The 21,862-nt window shown below is 33.4% G+C and overlaps 2 protein-coding genes and 1 long non-coding RNA gene across 3 annotated transcripts; 1 reads left to right on the top strand and 2 right to left on the bottom strand.

Annotated features, from left to right (window-relative positions):
- Positions 1-2,358: 2,358 nt before the first annotated feature.
- Positions 2,359-8,606, bottom strand: LOC141686304 (uncharacterized). Its single transcript, XM_074491347.1, has 11 exons — positions 8,526-8,606; positions 7,737-8,003; positions 7,471-7,626; positions 6,585-6,635; positions 6,397-6,459; positions 6,168-6,261; positions 6,025-6,069; positions 5,843-5,952; positions 4,486-4,577; positions 4,147-4,316; positions 2,359-2,912 (listed from the first exon to the last, which is right to left on the bottom strand). Exons 1-11 carry the CDS (start codon positions 8,604-8,606, stop codon positions 2,749-2,751), a joined length of 1,293 nt encoding a protein of 430 aa, XP_074347448.1. The 3' UTR covers positions 2,359-2,748.
- A 7,267-nt stretch (positions 8,607-15,873) lies between these two features.
- On the bottom strand, positions 15,874-17,829 carry LOC141687314 (galactinol synthase 1-like). Its single transcript, XM_074492549.1, has 4 exons — positions 17,353-17,829; positions 16,574-16,888; positions 16,342-16,476; positions 15,874-16,236 (listed from the first exon to the last, which is right to left on the bottom strand). The coding sequence occupies exons 1-4, from the start codon at positions 17,686-17,688 to the stop codon at positions 16,024-16,026; spliced, it is 999 nt and encodes a 332-aa protein (XP_074348650.1). The 5' UTR covers positions 17,689-17,829; the 3' UTR covers positions 15,874-16,023.
- A 978-nt stretch (positions 17,830-18,807) lies between these two features.
- Positions 18,808-19,329, top strand: LOC141684155 (uncharacterized). Its single transcript, XR_012560570.1, has 3 exons — positions 18,808-18,837; positions 18,994-19,072; positions 19,154-19,329. It is a non-coding gene; the product is annotated as an uncharacterized LOC141684155 (long non-coding RNA).
- Positions 19,330-21,862: the final 2,533 nt, after the last annotated feature.

Below are 21,862 nucleotides of genomic sequence, written 5' to 3'. Positions count from 1 at the left end.
TTCTGATATTTATACAGATTGAAGTTGTTATCAGAAGATGAATTGGTAAAAACTTTAAGGACTGTAAGTTGTAGTTATCTTGTCTATTTCTCATGCATTTGTACTTAATGTTTTTGACATCATCAAATATCTGTTAAACTTGTATATTTTGTTAATTTACAAGTTGGGGGAGATTGTTAGATATATTTGATAATGTCATGGCTAATATGTTTTATGTTTAGATTTCAGATCTTATTTGAACAGAACAAATCAGTACTTAACTGATCAGTACTTATACTGGAAGACAGAACTTAAGGGATATCAGTACTTATGTTATCAGGAGATAGATATCAGAACTTAAGTGCTGAAGGACGATCAGATAAGGACAGTAGCTGATTAAAGTTAAGAAGATCAAGATAAACATAAGAAGAGATATGCATGAAGAAGGAATTCCGTGAAGAATGGAATACTTGGAATAGAAGATATCTGATTGATATATTTTAGGAAGCAGAATTATATTCCATATCAATTAGCGATTATCTTGTAACTGTGTAGTATATAAACACAGACATAGGGTTTACACTATAAGCGTTATCATTATCGAGGATATTATTTATTATAACCCTAGCAGCTCTCGTGATATTTTGTTCATCACTGAGAGATAACAGTTCCAGATTGTAACAGAGTTTATTGTTTAAATAAAGTTTGTTTTCTGTTACATAAGTTCTTGAAGTTTGATTTGATTGTAATAAACACTGTATTCACCCCCTCTACAGTGAAAGTGTGACCTAACAGATCCCTTTCACCAGAAGAGCACACAGCTTCATCATCTCTTCATCAGCATCCGTCTCAGGCAAGCTTTCAGATTCTGAGTCATCATCACTTTCAGAACTTGATGACTCAGTATCAGACTTTATGAAGAGAGCTTTACACTTGTCTTTCCTTGAGGTAGCTGCTTTGGGGGATTCTTCTTCAGCCTTAAGAGCAACTGTCCTTGACTTTCCTCCTTTCCTCTTGCTTCTTTGTTCCATCTCAAGTTCATGAGTCTTGAGCATTCCATAAATTTCATCAAGAGTTGTTTCATCAAGATTATAGTTGTCTCTTATTGTTGTTGCCTTCAAATCCCAGCATTCAGGAAGAGCTAACAGGAATTTAAGGTTTGAATCTTCAAGATCATACTCCTTATTAACCAGTGACAAATCATTCAAGAGTTTGACAAATCATTCAAGAGTTTGACAAATCTATCATATAAATCAGTCAATGACTCATTAGCCTTTGAGTCAAAGTGTTCATACTCTTGAGTGAGTATTGTCTTCCTGTTCTTCTTGATCGTATCCGTTCCCTGACATCTTGTTTTCAAAGCATCCCATATCTCCTTTGCAGTCTTGCAGTTTATTACCCTGTTTGACATTACATTATCAATAGCACTATGCAGTAAGTGTCGTACCTTAGCATCCTTAGCAATTGATGTGATATCTTCAGCAATGTAATCACTCTTCTCCTTTGGTACAGACTTTGCTGCTTCACCTGCAATTGCAACAACGAGCTTGGTTGGTTTGTGAGGCCCTTCCTTGATTCTATTAAGATATTCTGGATCTGTAGCTTCCAGAAACATGGTCATCCTCACCTTCCATATGTGGCATATTCAGATGGTCTCAATATGGGAACTCTAATAGTCTCATATCGGCTTTGAATTTGTGTCTTTGGAGGTTCTTCGGCTTTGGTGGGCTTAGTTGGAGTTTCTGCTTCAGAAATGATTGTGTTTGGATCTTAAACTGTTTGTGTGTTAACAGATAGGCTCTGATACCACTTGTTAGGTCACACACACACTGTAGAGGGGGTGAATACAGTGTATAGTACAATCAAATCGAATTTTAATAACTCAAGTAACAGAAAACAAACTTTATTGAAACAATAAACTCTGTTACAGTATGGAACTGTTCTCTCTCAGTGATGAACAAATATCACGAGAGCTGCTAGGGTTACAATGAATAATCTTCTCGATTGTGATAACACTTATAGTGTAAACCCTATGTCTGTGTTTATATACTACACAGTTACAAGATAATCGCTAATTGATATGGAATATAATTCTGCTTCCTAAAATATATCAATCAGATATCTTTTCTTCCAAGTATTCCATTCTTCATAGAATTACATCTTCATGCATATCTCTTCTAATGTTTGTCTCGATCTTCTTTCTTTTAACCAGCTGTTTTCCTTATCTGAATATCCTTTAGTACTTAAGTTCTGATATCCATCTTCTGATGATTATCTCCTGATAATATAAGTACTGATATCCTTGAGTCCTGACTTCCAGTAAGTACTGATTTATCCTGTTTAAGTAAGATCTGAAAACTAAACATAAATCACATTAGCCATGACATTATCAAATATATCTAACAGTTAAATATGACATATCATATCGATTTCAGTTAGGTTAGCGAAGTTAAATATGGCATATCACATCGGTTTCACTTAGGTTGCTATGTGAAAGTCCCTATTTACATCTTTTTCCTGTCAAAATTGTTGTGTTTTGCTTATTTTTGACATAAGTTGGTTAATAATTAAATGATGTTATATCTTCCAAGATACATCGTACTCTTTAATTATAAATAAAAGACATCAATAAAAAACAATTTTAAACGAGAACAAGTATATACAAAAAAACTAATATATCAGCATTCAACCAACATATTTCTATATCTACATCTACATCAACATCAAAAACAATCTACTTACAATCACATTCCTAACCTATCCAGCTCACTAAAGCCGCATTCCCCAAGCAAAGTTGGTAGCATCAGGTACAGCTCCCACAAAAGCTCTAGCTTCGTCAATGACTTCATAGTTCTTGCATTTATGTTCCCTAGTCGCAGAGCAAGAACAATCCTGCTTTGTTCTAGACAAGCAGCATCTCTTTGAGCTTGCTGCTGAATTTGTACAGTATAGAGAAAGAACAAAAAAAGGAGTAATTTATGAGTGCAGGGTAAGAACTATACAGCGCAATTAACTTAACAGATGCGTCTAAATTATATGTATATAGAGCCACATATAATTCAGACTTTGCAAATGTGCTCTTTGTATGTCCATTTTGGATATAGATCCAAGTATTTTACTATGATGTTCAATTTTATGCATAATCAAGCAGCTCAAATAATCATTGTATTAAATTCAGCTTGTAATTGAAGCGTGCTAAACTAATCATGTACAAAAAAATTAAGAACTCCTGCATAATTATAAAGAAATCTTGGAGCTATATTCGAAGCTATATTCTGCAGCCAAATATCAACATTAACTTAACACTACAAAGACATGATCACTAGTAGTAGGCATATGCATCAAATATCAGTCCTGAATTTATTTCTTAGGCGGATACTCCTCTCTCCTGTAAGTATAGATTCACAAGTATTTAATGCAATTATCCATTTCCTAAAAGAGTGTAATGGGAAGGTAATGAAGATTGAAGCAGCAATGAATATATCATCAGTCACTCGATAAAGCACATTATTAGATTCTGTAGACTACTGTGTATCCAATTAAGCACTTTAATCTTTCTCACAGAGTTCTCAAGGAGTTTATCATTAGACACTTAAAGGCTGCATCTATAATAATTGTAATGTATTAATGTTAGACCTTGAGAAGAACTAGCAAGTGTGGATCCATATCTCGTTTAGAGAAGCAACAATTTGAAGCAGTAACCAAACTAGTAGTAGCTTTATATGACAAAATACTTGCATCTTCACCAAGAAACAATGATCTGCTTGCACGACCCACTGGAGAAGGATCTTCAATTGGACCATGGCAATCTATTAATTTCTGTTTCTTTATTTATAAGTTTACCAATTTACTATTTTTGTGGTAATTAGAAGTGACTTTTTTTACAGCGGAAAAGAAGTACCTTGTGCAGATTACATCAGGAAGCTTTCTAGTTGACGTTCAACAAGATCTGGAAATTTTGAAAGTTTTAACATCAAGAAGTACCTTGTGCTAAAGGTACTTCTTTTTTAACAGTTTTAAGTAATTAGAAAATGTATGTTCGGCATCTTTAACTGGATGAATGATACATCAGGGAACCTGATATAATATCAATAAATCGAGTAAATGTTTTACCAAAGTAGATGAATTAGATAAACAGAAAAGTTGTGGGAGAGAGAGCGAACCTACCAAGAACAACCTTTCCCATCTGATACAGAGTGGCCTGAACAGATGGACTGTAAATTCCCTCGTTTGGGGGACCAAAGAAAGTTTCAGCTAAAACTTTCTTTACATCCAGGTACATCTTAGTGAAGTAAAGTGGTTTGACAGGAATGCTTGTGGGAGATTCAAAAGGGTACCTGCATCACAATTTACGGTAGGAGTCTCAGTATTACCACAACTTCATTATCTTTTGTGTCAACAAGTAGAAATACAAAAAAAAAAAGATAATAACACACTTTTGCAGAGGAACACGAGTCTAACTTACGGTTAAATGTAATACTTCTAATCGATGATTTGTGAAAATACCTCCATGAAGCAGAGACCTCTGTTGCAAGCATTCTCTCACTCGTTTCTGGTAAAATGGTGTTTTTGTCCCTAACGAATCCTTCAAAACCTGACTGTTATCAGGAAACTAACAAAAAATCACAATCCAATATATTACTGACAAAGACATAATAGGATCTTTGAACAGTAAACAATCGACAAGATTTAAACAAGAGAAGCACATGGTATGATACAAATTAACGCTCCAGAAAAGGGTCTATTATTTTCAATAAAGGCTGTGGCATATTATACCAATACAGTACTATTATATACAAAAGTATCATATAAATGATTCTTGGCATCAAATTTAAGTCAATGTATATTGTTAGTTATTAATAATCTGCATGTACATAAAAGATTTTTTTTCTATATTTTATCTTATTAGCTCCATCATCCATGCATCTTGATTTATAAACACATGCAAGATTGATCCGAAAGGTCGCTTTGTTACATGCACAAGTTTAGAAATAATTAAACTATAGTTGCACCATCAACACTCGATCCCTACAAAAACTCCTATAAATTCAGGAAACTTCATCTTGTCCTATCATCCCAAAACCAGTAAGCACTTGGTTAATAAACACCTTCCTGTATACCCCAAATCTTTCCAATGGCTTGTCACAGCTCAACCAACTCCGGCATTTTACTGATCATCTCAGTCGTTGTCTTTTGTTTTCAACACCCTCACTTGGGATTTTAAACCTGCCAACAGATGTATTAGTAGAATTACACAACTTCAAGTTTTAGGTTTCTAGCTAATGTTGTTACAAGCCTTTTCAGTTTAAATGTCTAAACCAACTACTGCAAACTTTAAGAGCCTAAATTAGTTTAGTGATATATTCCTGTTTAAATCTTCCAAGCAGTACTTATCGACAATCCTAACCAGCAATGCAGATTGATATAAATTAGAATTAACAAAAAACAACAAAAGCTACAGCAGAGCATAATATGCAAATTAGTGACACAAATAAGTCTTGCGTGATATTTTTAAACTGAATTGTATTATATAATATAAAAATTACAATTCAACTACAGGAAAAGTGTGAATTCTACTACATTTTAAAGTTTTCAGTGGTGTTAAAAAGCTGACATTATAAAAATGATGAGCTACTTCGAGTGAAAACATAATCCAAAAAGAAATATATCCGATATTATAAACGTCATCCGTGTACTAATTGTTGGTCAATCCAAAGCAATGATCATTTCAAACTGTGGTTTGACCGTTGACTGTAACTGGTAAGCTGCTTTAACTTACCCATATACATATCCAATTTCAACCAAATGACTTTTGTATCAATATTAAGCAAAACAAATAAGCAGGGGCAGCGACATAGCTAACCTGTGCTGTCTTGAGCAATGACAAGTCTTCAATACCTGAAGTCACCCGCAGAGCACCAACTTTCGTCAAGACAACTTCTGTAGTATGCTTTTCAGATCCAAGTTTAAAGCCTTCAATACAAACAATTATAACCAGCAGAAAGTTCAAGTTTTTAACAGTTTTAAGATTTATTTGGTACTGACAGTTGAGAAAGTTCAAGCTTGAGGATGATTCACCACTTCCACATTCGGCAAAGCGATATGATATAAACATACGTGAAATTGTTAGTAATTTTATGCAAGAAGATAATATTAGCAGAAATTAGCGATCAATCTTAGGCACTCACTGCTTGAAGGAAGTTTTTGAACAAAAAAACAAGCAGCAATCACTACATAGGCAAGGCACAGAACCAATCCCTTTAAGTAATGTGAAGTACCATCCTGTTTATAGCAGAAACATGTGCATTGTAAGGTAAAATGAAGTATGACTTGGACTTTTTGCATCAACAAACATGTGAATCGATTTACAAGTTGCTGACTAAAATTGTAACAGGTAAACGTGATATCAATACTAACCAGCTTGCATATACCATCTTGTCGAGAGAATACTTTAGCACATCGATCTTCCCTTGTCGTGGATTACATCAAGAAGTACCTTGTGCTATAACTAACCAAAATCTTGAACTTTTTAACAACAAACACTAGATCTAAAACAAAATAGATCAAAAAATGTGAAAAATATATGTGAGCTTCATTTTTCCTACCCCATACTTGTTGGTAACAATAACAAGGCCACCAATACAGCTTGTATAGATCTGTAAACCCAACTTCTTTCAAGATTAACAATACATACACCAACTTTTAATCGAGTAGATTAGAAGTTAATCTTATCTAATCAAGCAAACCCAACTTCTTTCAACACTAACAAAACTCCATAGACTTGTAAATAAAACTCTGTTAAAATAAAAACATAAAATTTGAAAATAAATTCGAAATAAACTTACTTTTCTCACACAAATCGAGTAGACCCAAATTCTTTTAAAATTATTTAGCACCAATCGAGCTCGATTTAGGAATTGATCGAGTTTAATTAAAGGTTTGTACAAATAGGGGTATAATTAGGCATAGAGAGAGTGATTGAGAAGAGATACAGTGAGAGATGAGAGAGACTGAGAGAAGGGAGACGAGACAGTGAGAGAGAAGAGAGAAGAGATAATATGAGAGAGAGAGAAGAGAGAATGAGAGAGAGGGGGGGAACAATTTTGGTTAGGGGGAAAACTGAGAATAAATTTTTTGCTTCAGGGGGGAATTTTTTGGTGTATTAACGGGGGAAAGAAAGAAGCGGGCCTTTTTTATTTTTTTTAAAAACGATTATAGACATCGGTTGGTTAACATACCGATGTCTTACAACACCTTTAACATCGGTTTTGAAGCGACCGATGTTAAAACTACTTTTAACATCAGTGACATTTCTAACCGATGTTAAAAGGGTGATGTCGTAGGCACTATTTCTAGTAGTGATAAGGGAAATCTGACATCTAACTAAGCATCCCCAACCTACTGGCGCTGAGAAACAACACAACATGATACAGGCTCCATCAGATGTCCCTTCGGAACTCATATCCACACCTAAACATGACGGTCAAGAACCTCTCTCAACACGGATAGCATCCATCTCAACAGATTATGAACTCTGCGGGCCTCAACATTAGCATCACTGGAAGAAGGACCCTCATCCAAACGCCTACAAGCAACCTGCTCAACCATCTCAATACGAACATGCCACTCAGGATCTGGTACCAACATCTGTAGTCGAGACTCACATGCCATCCTATCAACTAGGGCTCTCAACTCAGGTATACGAGAAAACACAAAGTCACGGTCCCGGGCAAAATCATCACTAAATGGGCAGGTACAGGCACAACATGAACCCTATCAAGAACTAAGGACTCAATCATAGGAGCAGGAGAATCTTCCCTAATAGTCGAGGACTCAGGTACGGACATCATCATAGGAGAAACATGTATAGGGGTAACAATATCCTGAGACGGATACTCCTCAGAGTCTGAACTAATATACAGGGGCTCCTCAGATGAGGGTGGAGGGGTATCCTTCGGAGAGCAAGGCGGGCTAACAAGAGGTGTCGAATCAACATTACTGCAATATGAACTACTATCGGGATCCTGAGATAAAACATAAAACAACAACCAAGAAACAACATTAGATTAATTCAAATCTCCGACCCACTCAACTCCCTAATCTAATCATTTTCTCAATCTATTTAATATATCTGAATATACCTAATAGTCTTAACCCGGCTCTATGTGAGTCAAACACTCTTGTAACCATCATAGTATCCTAGTACCCTTTTAATCCTAACTTGTCTCAAGGACTAAATCCTGTAGCTCTGATGCCAACATGTGCCGCCCTCAAACTCGGGGTTAGGAATGAGGACCCACAACACTAATATACTAATATAATATAGCAGCAGAAATAAAATAAACCCCGAAATCTACAAGGATCTAAACATGATAAAGTATGAGACAAGATTACAACTACCAACCAGAAATATATTATTTACAACCCTTTTATAAATTTATCCAAAAATACGATTTCTGACTTGGAATCGCTAGATAACCCAAAAGTATATGAATCAGCTATTATATTTCCGGCCAACTATCATCACTTTTTGACACAACATCTACCTGATCTGGCACCTGAAACCTGACGGTAAGTAAATGACTCCCAGAAACACTCTTACGAGCGGTGCGCCTAAGTCTGTCCATCTTCCTGCTTAACTAGGTGGTAGTATCTTAGAAATATCTAGGAAGGGATTTAAGGATAGGGGTTCAAGGAATGTAAGATTCAAGCTTTGTATATTTAATTTTCAAGATCAAGTGACATGGTTTTCAAATGGGTTCTCACATCTTTAAGAAGTTTAATCAATATAATTCAATTTCAAATCGAAATGCAATGAATAGTTTCTTACTGAACAATTTAAAAATCTTTCACTTTCATTTTAACAAAATAGAACCCTTGATTGGATTATCCATCTTTTATTTATAATACGGATGATCAGCCCGTACCTATAACATTATTTCAGCCTATAATGTTTGACTAACCCTGCTAGCCTCTTATGCGACTGGACTAGCCCCGCTAGCCTCTTACGTCTCAATCCAATCCTTAGGAATTCATTGAAAACCTTTATATTGAAAAACATAGAAGTTTCAAAACAAATTCATTTTAACATTACCAGCCTTTGAAATCATTTGGACTCTTTTAAGTCGAAAATCACTCTTAGATTCAATTCAAGAATTCAAGAGAAATAAGCATTTGGAAATAAAAGGAACGTAAGTTGGGGAAATGATCAATCATCAAACATAGGTATTATAAAGGCTATCAACAAGGTAGTTTTAAGAAACGGTATGTTAACAAGTCATAAGTAAACTGTTATAAGGATCTAGGTTAACAAGGTATCGAACAAGAGAGATTCATCAAGTTATATAGGGTCAAAGGATTGTAAGGCTAACAAGAAATAAAAATAGGGTAAATGTACTTGAAACAAATGAACTAATGTTAGGGTTTAATAGAAGGTTCAACAACAGTATTAAAGAGATCCTTTTCTTTATAAATGCATATCATAAGCACTTCTCTATGATCAAATCACAATAAAAGGGCCGAGTTACTTACCTCATAAAACTTTCTTGTTTCACAGGTTTTGAGTTATTGCCACCTAAATCCTCTTTTCCTTTCCTAGATCGAACACCTTCGCTTTCCGAATATACGATACAAAATGAACCCTAATTAGTAACCTTATCAGTTCGCGTCATTTCTCTAAATGTTTAACTTTTTCTACCCCAATCGTATTATCTTCTTTTCCTATTACACTTATATCACACATAACATATATTAGGTAACCACCTTTATATACTTTATACCCTCGCCTATTCATTCACTTTACACCTAACAAGTAATTATGTATTCACATAATATGAACACTTTATCTATAACCAAATCTTATTGAAAACTTACCGACTGTAAACCTTATACATATCTATAAGTTCTCTCGAAAATCGGGCATGACGTATTCGTAAATACGCTAACCCTTTACTCAAAACAATCAACAACAAACAACAACAACAATCAGTCATAATCCGTCACAATCCCAATTAATCCCTAGTACTTAATTTTTAACATAACCCTTTTTATACTATAACCCTACTATCAACAACTAATCCATTCACTCTTACAAAACATAACATGTAATTCACTTTATACGAGTACCACATCAGCGATCATAACAAATTAACCACAAAACTTATCTTCACGAACCCGATTCTTATTTTTCCTTAAAACTGAATAAAAACTATAATTTTTAATCTTTAAAAAAAATTAAATTCACAAATTAAACATACTTGACTAATCATGTTTCAAATAATGCTTACTCAAATTAAAATTGATAAACTCAAATAGAGAAATCAAAATTAAACACATAATTCGAAACCCTACCAATTCGGCCCTCTCTACTCGAAACCCTACCAATTTTTCTCCAAATTACAACATCAAATCAACATGCAAACAGCCATCGAACTTAATCATTCAAATTCAAGTTCAAAAAATCGAAGTAAATCAATAAACCAAAAAAAAAGTCTTCACCCTCACCAATATATGCACACAACTACATATACATGCAATTATATATATCAGAAGAAAAAGGAAGCTAGAATCTGAGTTTTGGTCGGAGTTTGGCCAAGAAAACCAAGTGGAGATAGAGAGAGAGAGATTTACCGGCGAGAGGGAGGGAGGGAGAAATCGAGAGAGTGACACACACACGCGAGGGAAAAAGGAGGGGGGAGGGGTTATAAGGGGTTGTGTGGTTGGGGCATTTTGGTAATTGGCAAATCAATTTCTGATTTTCTTTTTTCTTTTTCTAACTTTTTTATGTATCGAACAATTAAAAGCAATTAAATAATATAAAACTGTTGTATAAAGTCTGAAAATAACACCACTTTTTTCTTTTTAAATAAAGAATATGAAATTAGATCTCTCCCATATTTTTACAATAATTTTTTAGCAAGCGGATTATTTCTTTTGAATTTTAAAAATAAATTTTTAATAATAGAAATAAACTCTGAAAATAATTTTAAAATACCAGAATATTAAAATAAATTGAACTCTCATTTTTAAAAATTCTCTAGGACTATTACAGAGATAATAAAATAAATTTCACACTTTGATCATCCTCTAATAATTTTATAAAAATATATAAGGATCGAATAATTCTTATTTTTATCAAATAAATCCTTTTAAAAATATTTTAAAACTAGAAAATCACAGATTCACACACGTAACTATAAAATAACATATATTCACATAATAACATCAACCACAACTCGTATCATACATTTTAACATATAAATTCTCTTTTATAGTCATTACGCTTATACCAAATATCCGGTAATTCAAATGACAAAATAACATTTGCATATTTGAATCCATATAACATATATACACAAAGAACTCGATATCTTTCATAACCTAATATAAATCACTTATTCCTTATCCCCAATCTTTTCGTTAAATCCACATTTTACATAACGGGCCACGTCCCAACTGACGGCCTGACAACAATTGTTTTGATCACGCTTAGACCCTTTACTGACTCATGAAATTGGAACAAGACTTTTTAATTTCTCTTTTACTATTTCAAAGAAATTGCACATAAGCCACATCATTATATAAAATTATATATAATTCTCATAAACTATATCAAGAAAATCGCAGTCGTTACAAAGAGTGGCAGGAAAAGGAGGTAAATCTTGCACACTTTCGAGTTTTTGGTTGTGTTTCTTATGTGCGTGTTAAAGATTCTTACAGGGACAAGCTTGATCTGAAAGCAAAAAAGTGTATCTTTATTGTTTATGGCTCAGATGATATGGGTTACCGGTTCTGGGATGAACTGAGGAAGAAGGTCGTTAGAAGTAGAGATGTTATTTTTAATGAGAATGCAGTGTATAAGGATAAACTTGTAGTCGATTCTGAGTTTTCAAAGGAACAACCTGAGAAAAAGGAGGCAGTGCTTGAAAATATTACAAAAACAGATCTTGTAGGAAATAGTGGGAGTTCAGAGAATGTTGATGACGAGGTTCCAGTTACTCCACAGACCTAGGTAAGAAAATATAGCAGAATTGTAAGGCCACCACAAAGATGTTCTCCCTCATCATATTATATATTATTGATCGAGGACAGAGAGTCTTGATGTTATTTAGAGGTAGTACAGGTGGATGATTCAGTTAAGTGGAAATCAATCATGGATGAAGAGATGAGTTATCTTGAGAAGAATGAGACTTGGTCGTTGACAGAATTACTCGTTGGAAAGAAGGCTTTACATCATAAGTGGGTGTTCAGGATCAAAGAAGAACATGATGGAAGCTAGAGATACAAGGAGAGGTTAGTTGTCAAGGGTTATCAACAAAAAAATGGTATTAACTATACTAATATATTTTCTCCCTTTATTAAGATGACCACAGTTAGAATTGTGCTAAGTATTGTAACTGAGAAGAGTTATATCTAGAGCAACTAGATGTTAAGACCGTGTTCGTACATGGTGATGTTGAGGAAGACATCTACATGGTTCAGTCAGAGGGATTTCAGGTAACTGGGAAAGAAAACCTTGTTTGCAAGATAATAAAAAGCTTGTATGATTTGAAGCAAGCACCAAGACAATGGTACTTGAAATTTGACAGCTTTATGATGAAGAACGGGGTACACAAGGAGTGCTATGGATCATTATTGTTATATTAAACAATTTGATTTATCTTATATCATATTGTTGTTTTATGTTGATGACATGTTGATAGTAGGATCAAACATGAGGGAAATCAACAGGCTAAAGAGACAGATGTCTAAGGGGTTTGAGATGAAGGATATGGGCGCAGCAAAATATATACTTGATATGCGCATCATAAGGGATAAAGCTGAAGTTACATTGAAATTATCTCAAGAGGAGTATGTTGAGAAATTGTTGCACAAATTCAGTGTCCGGGATGCGAAGACCAGAAGTACAACGTTGGCGAGTCACTTTAATCTCACGAAGAAGCAATCACCTAAACTGGATGAAGACAAGAAAGATATGGCTAAAGTTCCTTATGCGTCTGTAGTTGGCGGTGTGATGTATGCTATGGTGTGTACAAGAGCAGACATTGCTCATGTAGCGGGAGTTGTTAGAAGATTTATGTCTAATCCAGGAAGAGAGTATTGGGAAACAGTCAAGTGTTTGTTACGCTACTTGAAAGGCACATTCAAGGTTGCACTATGTTTTATTAAGAAAGATGTTATCTTGGAAGGGTTCTCTAATGCAGATTTGGGTGGATGTTTGGATATAAAAAAAGTACAACGAGTTATATTTTCATTTTGGGTGGCACCACAGTTAGTTGGATGTCTTGACTTCAAAAGAGTGTTGCTCTTTAAACCACATAAGTTGAATATATGGCTATCTCTGAAACTAGGAAGGAAATGATTTGGTTGAAGAATTTTCTCGAGGAGTTGGGCAAGAAACAGGCGGATAGTGCTTTGTATAGCGACATTTAGAGTGCTATTCATCTTGTAAAGGATCTCGTGTTTCATGCTAGGACGAACCATATTTAGCGGAGATACCACTTTACAAGAGGGTTTATAAGCAATGCCACTTTGTCCTTGAAGAAAATTTTTGGTTCAAAGAATCTTGTAGTATGTTGACTAAGGTGGTTACTAATGAATAGTTGAAGTTTTGCGTAGTTTCAACTGGCTTTTAGAATTGATTGATTAGAAGGTACTGCACTATTTAGAGTTATTAATCGAAGTATTGATTTTACTAAATTTACAAGAGTGGAGTGAAGATGTGGTCAGACTCTAAGTGGGAGATTGTTAGATTTGTGGAGTCTATTATTTAAACCCATGAAAATACACTATTCAGATCAGATTCAGGTTATATTATGGATTAGTCTACTTTTCAGAGTTGCACTATAATTTGATTTAGGTCAAGTTCCTTCTCTTATAAATATTCATGTAATTGTAAAATTATAACACAACAAATTGTGAGAGATCAATACAAAATTAGTGCGGCTTGTGGAGTGGGAATTTTCGAAACACGTAATTTTTTGTCTTGTGTGATACTTGTTTATTTTCTTATTCTTATATATTCGCTTTGTGTTTTGTTTTGATTGTTGTATACTCAACTATAAATACATTTATATACATCTTAAAATACATGCAAAAAAAGTGGATCGATATTTTATGACAGTATATATGGACCGAGAAATCAACAATATGCCTCTATTGAAATCTATGTATATATATAGATGATTAACACATCTTAATTCATCCCCTAATTATAATATAAAAAATTAACTTCTAATAATTTAGAATATGAATATGTAACATTATTTTTAATAATATCTTTTTATACTCAATCCTTATTAAATATTACATTATTAAAAATATTTTTCTAACTAAGGTATAATTTTAAAGAGATATAGATTAGAAAATCTTTTAATGAGTTTTTAAAATATAATATATAAGTGGGATAACAGTATGTAAGTCCGACAATGTCCCAATACATAAATTATAAATATAATAGAAAATAATGTCATAGTGGTTTAATACAAGAGTTTTGTATATCAAATTCATTTAACAACATGCATTATAATTTTGTCTTACTATTAAAATAATAAAATATTTGAATTATAATTAGAGAATAGAGAAAAGATGGTGTTAAAAAAGAGAGAATTAATTTTTTTATTAATAAAAATGAGATAAGGTGACTTAAAAATAAAACATGTAGCCCATAAAGGTTGGCTCTAGTTAAAGAGTGGATAAACAGGTTCGAAGAATCTTACGGGAGGAGAATTTATGATTGTGGCTCATGAGTCAGAGCATGTCGCCTAACTGCGGTTTAACTTGGTTCGAATTAACTATGATAAGAAAAAATATGTAATGAATATTATAATATTTTAAGGCACTAGTTATAATATTTTATTGGAGTAATCATTTGATGACTTAAATTTTAGTTTAGAAAATGATTTTAGGTTATTGTTGAACTTACTCTAAGGAGCTACTAAAATAGTGTTGAAGGAGCACATTTTTTACTTCAATTATTTAAATTTTAATGTAAGGAGAATATATATTCTATTGAAATTGCTCTATTGACACCTTCTTTTGAACATGAACTGGTATTTTAATAATTTATTTATTTTTAATTGAATATACACAATACATGTTAGGATGGAGATAAGTATGAGATTGAAACAGACACGGTTGATGTCTATAAATATGATTTGGAGGCGGTGACGTCGAGTGTGATTTCAAAGCTGCAATGCTTGGCATGGTTCGAAGGTAGTAGCGTCATTTGACATGATTGGAAGGCAGTAAAGTCATGAATGCGAAGAGGATGATATCCATACATATCCAATTCCGTAAGGAGACTACTAAGAAGCAGGTCAATAGTAAAATTAAAGATTTCCATTGACCAACCCAAGCAAGCTGAGAGTACCAGCAGCAGAAATTTTACGTGTAGAAAATAACCAGTCCATAGGACAAAAATATCAGATGTTACTCCTACTCAGGAGTATGTTTAGTGATACGGGGACACATATCTTTCATAAAAATTAAATAAAAAAAAAAATTATATATATATATGAAGGCATCCTTAAAAAATTTAAAAATATTAAAAAATATTTTTTAAATTTATTCGATGTTGGCCCAAAATAATAATTAATTTCTTAAATCATACACCATACACGGAAGGCACTGATCGCACTGCCTCGGCCCCCATGGCAGACGAATGCCCCATGAACCTCTGAGTATATTCACCAAGACGGGATCCTCTTGAATATCTTTAGACTTACTTAAATTTCACATGTGTTAACAAATTATGTGTTAAAGAAAAATGAAGTCACTAATCAGTAATTGGATGGGTTATCAATGGAATTAGAAACCAAAGAAGCATTTTGTTGTAATAGATTTTGTTTGCAATGTCAATTTATATTATATATTCCAAAGACTGTACACTGCTGCTGCAGTAAATAAAAGTGTAGGTATATAAACTCATAAATATTATACAAATATAAATATACAACTGAATTGTCAAACTGAAACACGCCGCAAGTAATAATTTACTTGGCTTATTACATTTACACAATTACTTGGCCTATTACAGTTGAAAGATCATGAAACAGGGACTTTGACAACACCGGTGACCATAGGACGCAAGCCTCTCTTTTCCTTGTCTGAAATAGGGACTTTGCCTCCAACATTTGGCTTCTTGTAGCTCATCAACGATTCATCATTGTAAATGTCCCACCATTTTTTCACCAGCATTTTCACATCTTCCCTGTCCATGTTTTCGTCCTTTCCGGTATATCTCCACGGTTTCGAACCCTGATATATTAGTATAACAAACAAACATAAGTATAATTAAGCCTTGGTTCGATTTTATAATTAGAGGAAAACCAGAATTATAAGAAGCATAAGTATTATACATACATTCGCACAAAAATGAACAACTTTCACTTTGTCAAGCTCCACATTTTCGGGATGAGTCCACAACATTGGAAGTAAAAGATTGTAAACCGGAGGAATTGGCTTGAAGATGCTCCTAAAATACAAGTTTAACAAGTCCTGCACATATTTCGTATACCATAAATCAAGTCAGATTATTGAGTTCAATTCGACTCCAAATCCATATGTGGTATCTTGATCAAATAATATAATCTACCTGTTCAGCGAACGATGAAGGAGGAGTGACTTTCATCATGTTCATTAGATCATCGTAAATAGCTCGACTCGGCTCGAAAACGAACATTCCAGCGTTGAAATATGATGACGGAGCCTGTCCCATCTCGGCTGGCCACTTCACCCTATCGGGGCATTGTTGGCAGTAGCCGATCTTGTACTGAGGAGAATGATGCCATTCGCAGAAACAATCCAAAACACCATATAATTGGTCATTCGGTAATTCAAATAGTTCGTCAACATTGCCGTACACTTGAATATCCCCATCCAAGTACACCATCTTACTGTACTCCTCAAACTGCACCAGTTATAAAATTGAATATATATCAACCATTACAAATTTCCACACAAGTTGGAAAACTATACTATAAATAATTCGAAATATCGATGGTCCTACTAATTACTCCCTCAATCCTACCCCTCAGTCCCACCCACTATTTGTTATCATTTTTTAATTTTTAATAGAGTATCCGACATACATTTTTTAAGATTAATACAAATTACAGTTTTATAATTTTTTTTCAAAACTTTTCTTTTTAGAATAGAAATAAGATGTTTAAATTTTTATTTATAAAAAAACCTTTGTAAAATAAGTATAGAATTATAGTTTTTGTTCATTTTAAAATACGTGCCGGAGTACTTATCTTCTAATAAGTCGGCCAAACAAAATTTGAAACAATATATAAATTAAATGTTCTAAAACTACGTATCCAGAGCCAAAGTGTCAAATGTTTTAAAACGGATGGATTTTTTATTTTTTACCTGGAAGATACGAAGCTTGGAGTAGTTGATGGCAAAATGTTCATGAGCCCAACCAACTGTTTTGTCCAACTTTGGTGGCTGAACCCAGTCAATATCTTTAAGAACGCAACCATTCTGCACCATCAGAAGGCGGTGCTCTCGAGGAACATCAGGCAGAACAGCCACAACAAGAGGATAAGCTGAGTTAACTTTCCTCAGGCCCTTGGCTAGCCCAATCACACCTTTCACATAGTCACCACCACCTCCTAAGAACGTCACAAAAGCCTTCTTTTCGCTTTCCCTAGCAGCCTTGGACATTTTATAGGTACCATTAGGATGATTTTGTACTGGTGCCATTGTTTTTTATGTGTATAAAGTAAGTGTTATGTAAATATGTACTGTATATGTTTCTTTTGAACAGACAGAGCAAATTAGCTGATACTGAGACTTGTAATTGGTAAGTGACTCTGAGTGTGTTTTTTGTGTTTGTGGAAGGTGGGAGGATGAGCTTTATTTATAATGAAAATGTTGGTAATAAAATAATAATAAATGTATTAGCAAAGCTCTAAGGTGCTATAAGCTTCTGGAGACAACTAAAAACTTACATTTCTCCCTTTTTCTTTTTTTCTTTTTTTATTTCGGGGAAATACCAAAGCATGGACACTAAGGTTATCCCATATTTCAACACGTGTCTTCTTTGACTTTTCTTCACCGTTTCATCATCAAATCTACTGTTCTTATCCTCGGTGAATATTATATTCATTTTTTATATATTTGGTGAAACTAGGGGCATTTATGTCATAATTTACTTTCTCACAAGATATGTAGCAATTCATTATTTATATGACGTACTAATATTATAGGAAAAAATTTATATAATATAGTGTTTATTTTTACATAGAATATTTTTATTAACTATTTCAAAGAAATAGTCATAGAATAAATTTAATTCCCGTTAATATATTTGTACTAGGATGCCTTACCCGCTACGTAGCATGGTTGGTGTAGTAATTCACTTTAGAAATTACGATAAATTGCAAGTATTTGACGTAGTATAATAATGTAATTTAGAAGCCGACAATTTCGAGAGACAAATCTTTGTATTTAATAGTACAGTAATAAAAAGATTTGTCTTATAAATTTCGTTATATAATAGTACAGTATTTTTATTATTTTGGTTTTTGTTTATTATCTTTAAAAAATATTATTTGTAATAAGATAACCTTTTTTTATAAGTTGTGCTTAATTTAGAAATTGTGATTATTAATACAGCAGTGTAATTAATTTTTTGTCTATAATTAGTTGTGAAAAGTGATACCTGTCACTTTATAAATGGTTTCTAAAGTTTGACTTCTTCAAGTGGATGAAACTTATTAATTTTGTAACGTTAAAAAACGTGCATTTATTTTTTTAAAATTATATCATCTTTCCTCCTGATTAATTGTTTCTTTAATTTGTCAAATACCCCATCCCTTTCTCAGTCAGAACCGTTACTCCTCAATATTGGTAAGTTCACATTTCTTCTTCTTCCAGATTCATATATTTCAAAACAGATATGAGGCCCCTGTCAATATTTATCTTTGTTATAAATGTCAATACCCGATTAATTTTTTTTATTTACTTGAATTCTGTCTATTTACCTTACGCCTTTGTTTGAATCAGGGATTTAATTGAAGTGATGGATTTGACCTCAAAATTTGCGCGCCGTGTTCGATTATCCGAATGTTCATCAAATGAAATTGTAAGTATAGTACTTTCTATGTTGTTGACAAATGTAATTTTAAGAATTTAGCTCTGATTTGTCATAATTTTCGAATGTCAGCGTGTACCTCATGAATTCTGTTTGAAATATGGTGCTCGTGTTCCGGCAACTATTAAGATTGTTGTTCGTAATGGATATGAAATATGGGTTGATTTTGACAAAATTAATGAAAAGTTTAAGGGGTTGCGTGAATTTTACCACGACTTCCGTATAATTCCGGGTAACAGTTTGTTGTTCGAATACGTGGGTATTTTTGACATGAAAGTTGTCATACTAGACATGTATGGGTCTGAGATCCAGTACCCAGAAGTGGTGCATGAATTGCAGAAGCAGCTCCCAATTCCCGGTATGTGATGTTTGTACTATAAACGTTGTTATTCCATTTTGTCTTAACTAACTGTTTCGTCATTCTTCATAGTTTCTATTCATGATGGTGGTTGGTCCTTTGTGAAAAATCTTGGATGGGGTGGTCCAGTCATTGATTCGGTTGTAAGTATCTTTTAATTGGCAATTTTTTGTAATTTTTTCCATAAAGGAAGTGAAATAAATAACATAAACTAATTTTATTTTATTAGAATTTACCGTCTGAGTTTGATGATTATGTTGGTGCGGTTATTCCTAGAAGAATTGATATTGTTTTTAGCAGTGGTTATGAGATTGTTGGGGAATATCGTCGAAGTGAAAATAGCTTAAGTCATTTGACTGGTTTGAAGAGTCTATGTAATATGTTGCATGTTGTTGATTTGAATGGCTTCCACATGTTGGTTTTTACTTTCGACAGTCGGCGTAAATTTACAGTAACTGTAATTGACACTTCACATATTGAGAGTCATTTGTCTCTAGTGAACGATGTCCCTGGTAAGAACTTAACTGGTTAGGCATGTTAATTGTACTATTGCTTTAGTTCCTCGCTGATGAAGTAAATCATTTGTTCATTTATTTTACTTTATTTTACACGTTTCAGTTGTTGTATTACCTGATTTAAATGGAGCCCTGCTTTTCATTTTGTTGTACAGCCCTTTCAGCTTTTACACCATGAACATGGTATGGTGAGTTATGTACATGCAGTTAATAGGTTTATTTACGATATTGATTTGTATCTTCTAGTGTTGAATGTATAATAGAATGTACCCTGTTTTTATATATGTTTCAGGATATCCTAGTAGAATTTAAAAAACTTTGCAAGTGCTGGATGAAGACTGATTTTATAAGTGCGTATGTGGGCAATCGTGTTTGGGCGCTTGAATCCGTCGGAGAAGTGACATGAAGAGAACTACCATTAATAATGGCGCATCTTTGGTGATACAATTATCTTCAATTGGCGAGATGGAAGTATTTGCAATTTCAATGTAGTAGTTATGAAGAATGTGTCCAGTAATGAGTTCTAAGTAATTCCATTGCTAAGGAAATTATGTAACTTTAGTTGTTCAACTTGTGTGTGTACGTTCTATGTTTATGTTAGATAGTTTGAATTATGCTCAACTTGTGTGTATACGTTCTGTGTTTAATGTTTTATTCCGTTAACTGTTGGGACTCAAGTTTATCCAAATATTAAAGCTATGGTCATATAACACTTTGTTTAATTATGCACAGTAAAGAATTTGTAGGGTGAATGGAAGATTGAAGAGTGAATTAAGATGAATTTTTTTCTTTGAATTTGTAGAGTGATTTTTTTATTGTGAGACATAATCCACCAGTTAGGAGAGCTTAAGTAGTACTTATAAGTGTTATGTTTATGACCATTATAACTATTAGGACTGTTGTGTCTATGACTATTAGTTTTAGGAATTGAAATTGAAATCACTCTGTTCTATTTGTTATTATCTATAATGCTTAAGTACTACTTATAATTGTTGTTGAAGTAGACTGATTTGAATGGATGAAGGTAATTATATTGCCGAAATATTGAACTGGCTGAGCAACACAGCAAGTTCCAAATATAGGGAGTACATATACAGACCATAGTTTTTGCAGGAATAGAAGTTGCAAAGTTTGTAAATTGTTACTTTAACTGTGGAGTGGCATACTTAACAAAATATTGCTGGTTTAACAAAAGATGCATACTTCATCCCATAACTGACCCTTCACTACTTGTCATTGTTAAGCTGTGAAATATGATCGAGGTGGTATGATGTTCCAGATTCCTGTAATGGATGAAAGTAATTAATTGTAGTTCAATATTAGGAACAAAATGTAGTATGTTTCAGGCTTTACTTGTGTCATTGAAGACGTGAGGTGAGGATCTGAGAGTTGTTCATTTACGATTTCCAGTTTCATGTTCCAGCCTTCAAATATACCATTAACTTCATAAATCTTGTGTTCACCTACTATATTCTCCTCTGTGATTGGTATTTTGATAGTGTAGTCCTGTGCTTGAAGTGATTTGATGATTGGCGGGAATGAATCATTCTAGCAAATTTCAGAAATGTGAGAAATATTTATTAAGAACATCAAACACATATTTGACTCTGATTTTTGTAATACTTATTTGTTTCTCAACATCGAACGCATTTTTCCCCAGTATTGTTTGAACTTCTCTGTCAAACAAAGTGATTTCAATTCGACCTGTGGGATCGGAAATGGAAGCTAAAACCTTGAACCTATATAACTTAGTAGTTAGTATGTTTAAGAAGAAATTGTATATTGATTTGCATAGTTAGTGAACTCTACATTTTAGTAGTTACTGAAATGTAATGAACGAATTTTATACCTTTTGTTTGGGTATGGAACCACTCTTTGGCATCTCTTGCAATAATTTTTTTTATTTTC

Source organism: Apium graveolens, chromosome 9 (genome assembly GCF_009905375.1).
Source record: "Apium graveolens cultivar Ventura chromosome 9, ASM990537v1, whole genome shotgun sequence".
Lineage (NCBI taxonomy): Eukaryota > Viridiplantae > Streptophyta > Magnoliopsida > Apiales > Apiaceae > Apium > Apium graveolens.
This window is presented reverse-complemented; position numbering and strand designations above follow the sequence as displayed.

What these genes read in the sequence shown, in the direction of transcription:
- LOC141687314 (XM_074492549.1), bottom strand. Translation starts at nt 17,688, where the DNA reads ATGGCACCAGTACAAAATCATCCTAATGGTACCTATAAAATGTCCAAG. An exon ending in CTTCATCGTTCGCTGAACAG is followed by an intron (nt 16,477 to 16,573) that starts GTAGATTATATT and finishes AAATATGTGCAG; the next exon opens with GACTTGTTAAACTTGTATTT. An exon ending in TTGTTCATTTTTGTGCGAAT is followed by an intron (nt 16,237 to 16,341) that starts GTATGTATAATA and finishes CTAATATATCAG; the next exon opens with GGTTCGAAACCGTGGAGATA.
- LOC141686304 (XM_074491347.1), bottom strand. Translation starts at nt 8,606, where the DNA reads ATGGACAGACTTAGGCGCACCGCTCGTAAGAGTGTTTCTGGGAGTCAT. An exon ending in TGCTATCCGTGTTGAGAGAG is followed by an intron (nt 6,636 to 7,470) that starts GTTCTTGACCGT and finishes TTGGGTTTACAG; the next exon opens with ATCTATACAAGCTGTATTGG. An exon ending in AAGCTTGAACTTTCTCAACT is followed by an intron (nt 5,953 to 6,024) that starts GTCAGTACCAAA and finishes TTTGTATTGAAG; the next exon opens with GCTTTAAACTTGGATCTGAA.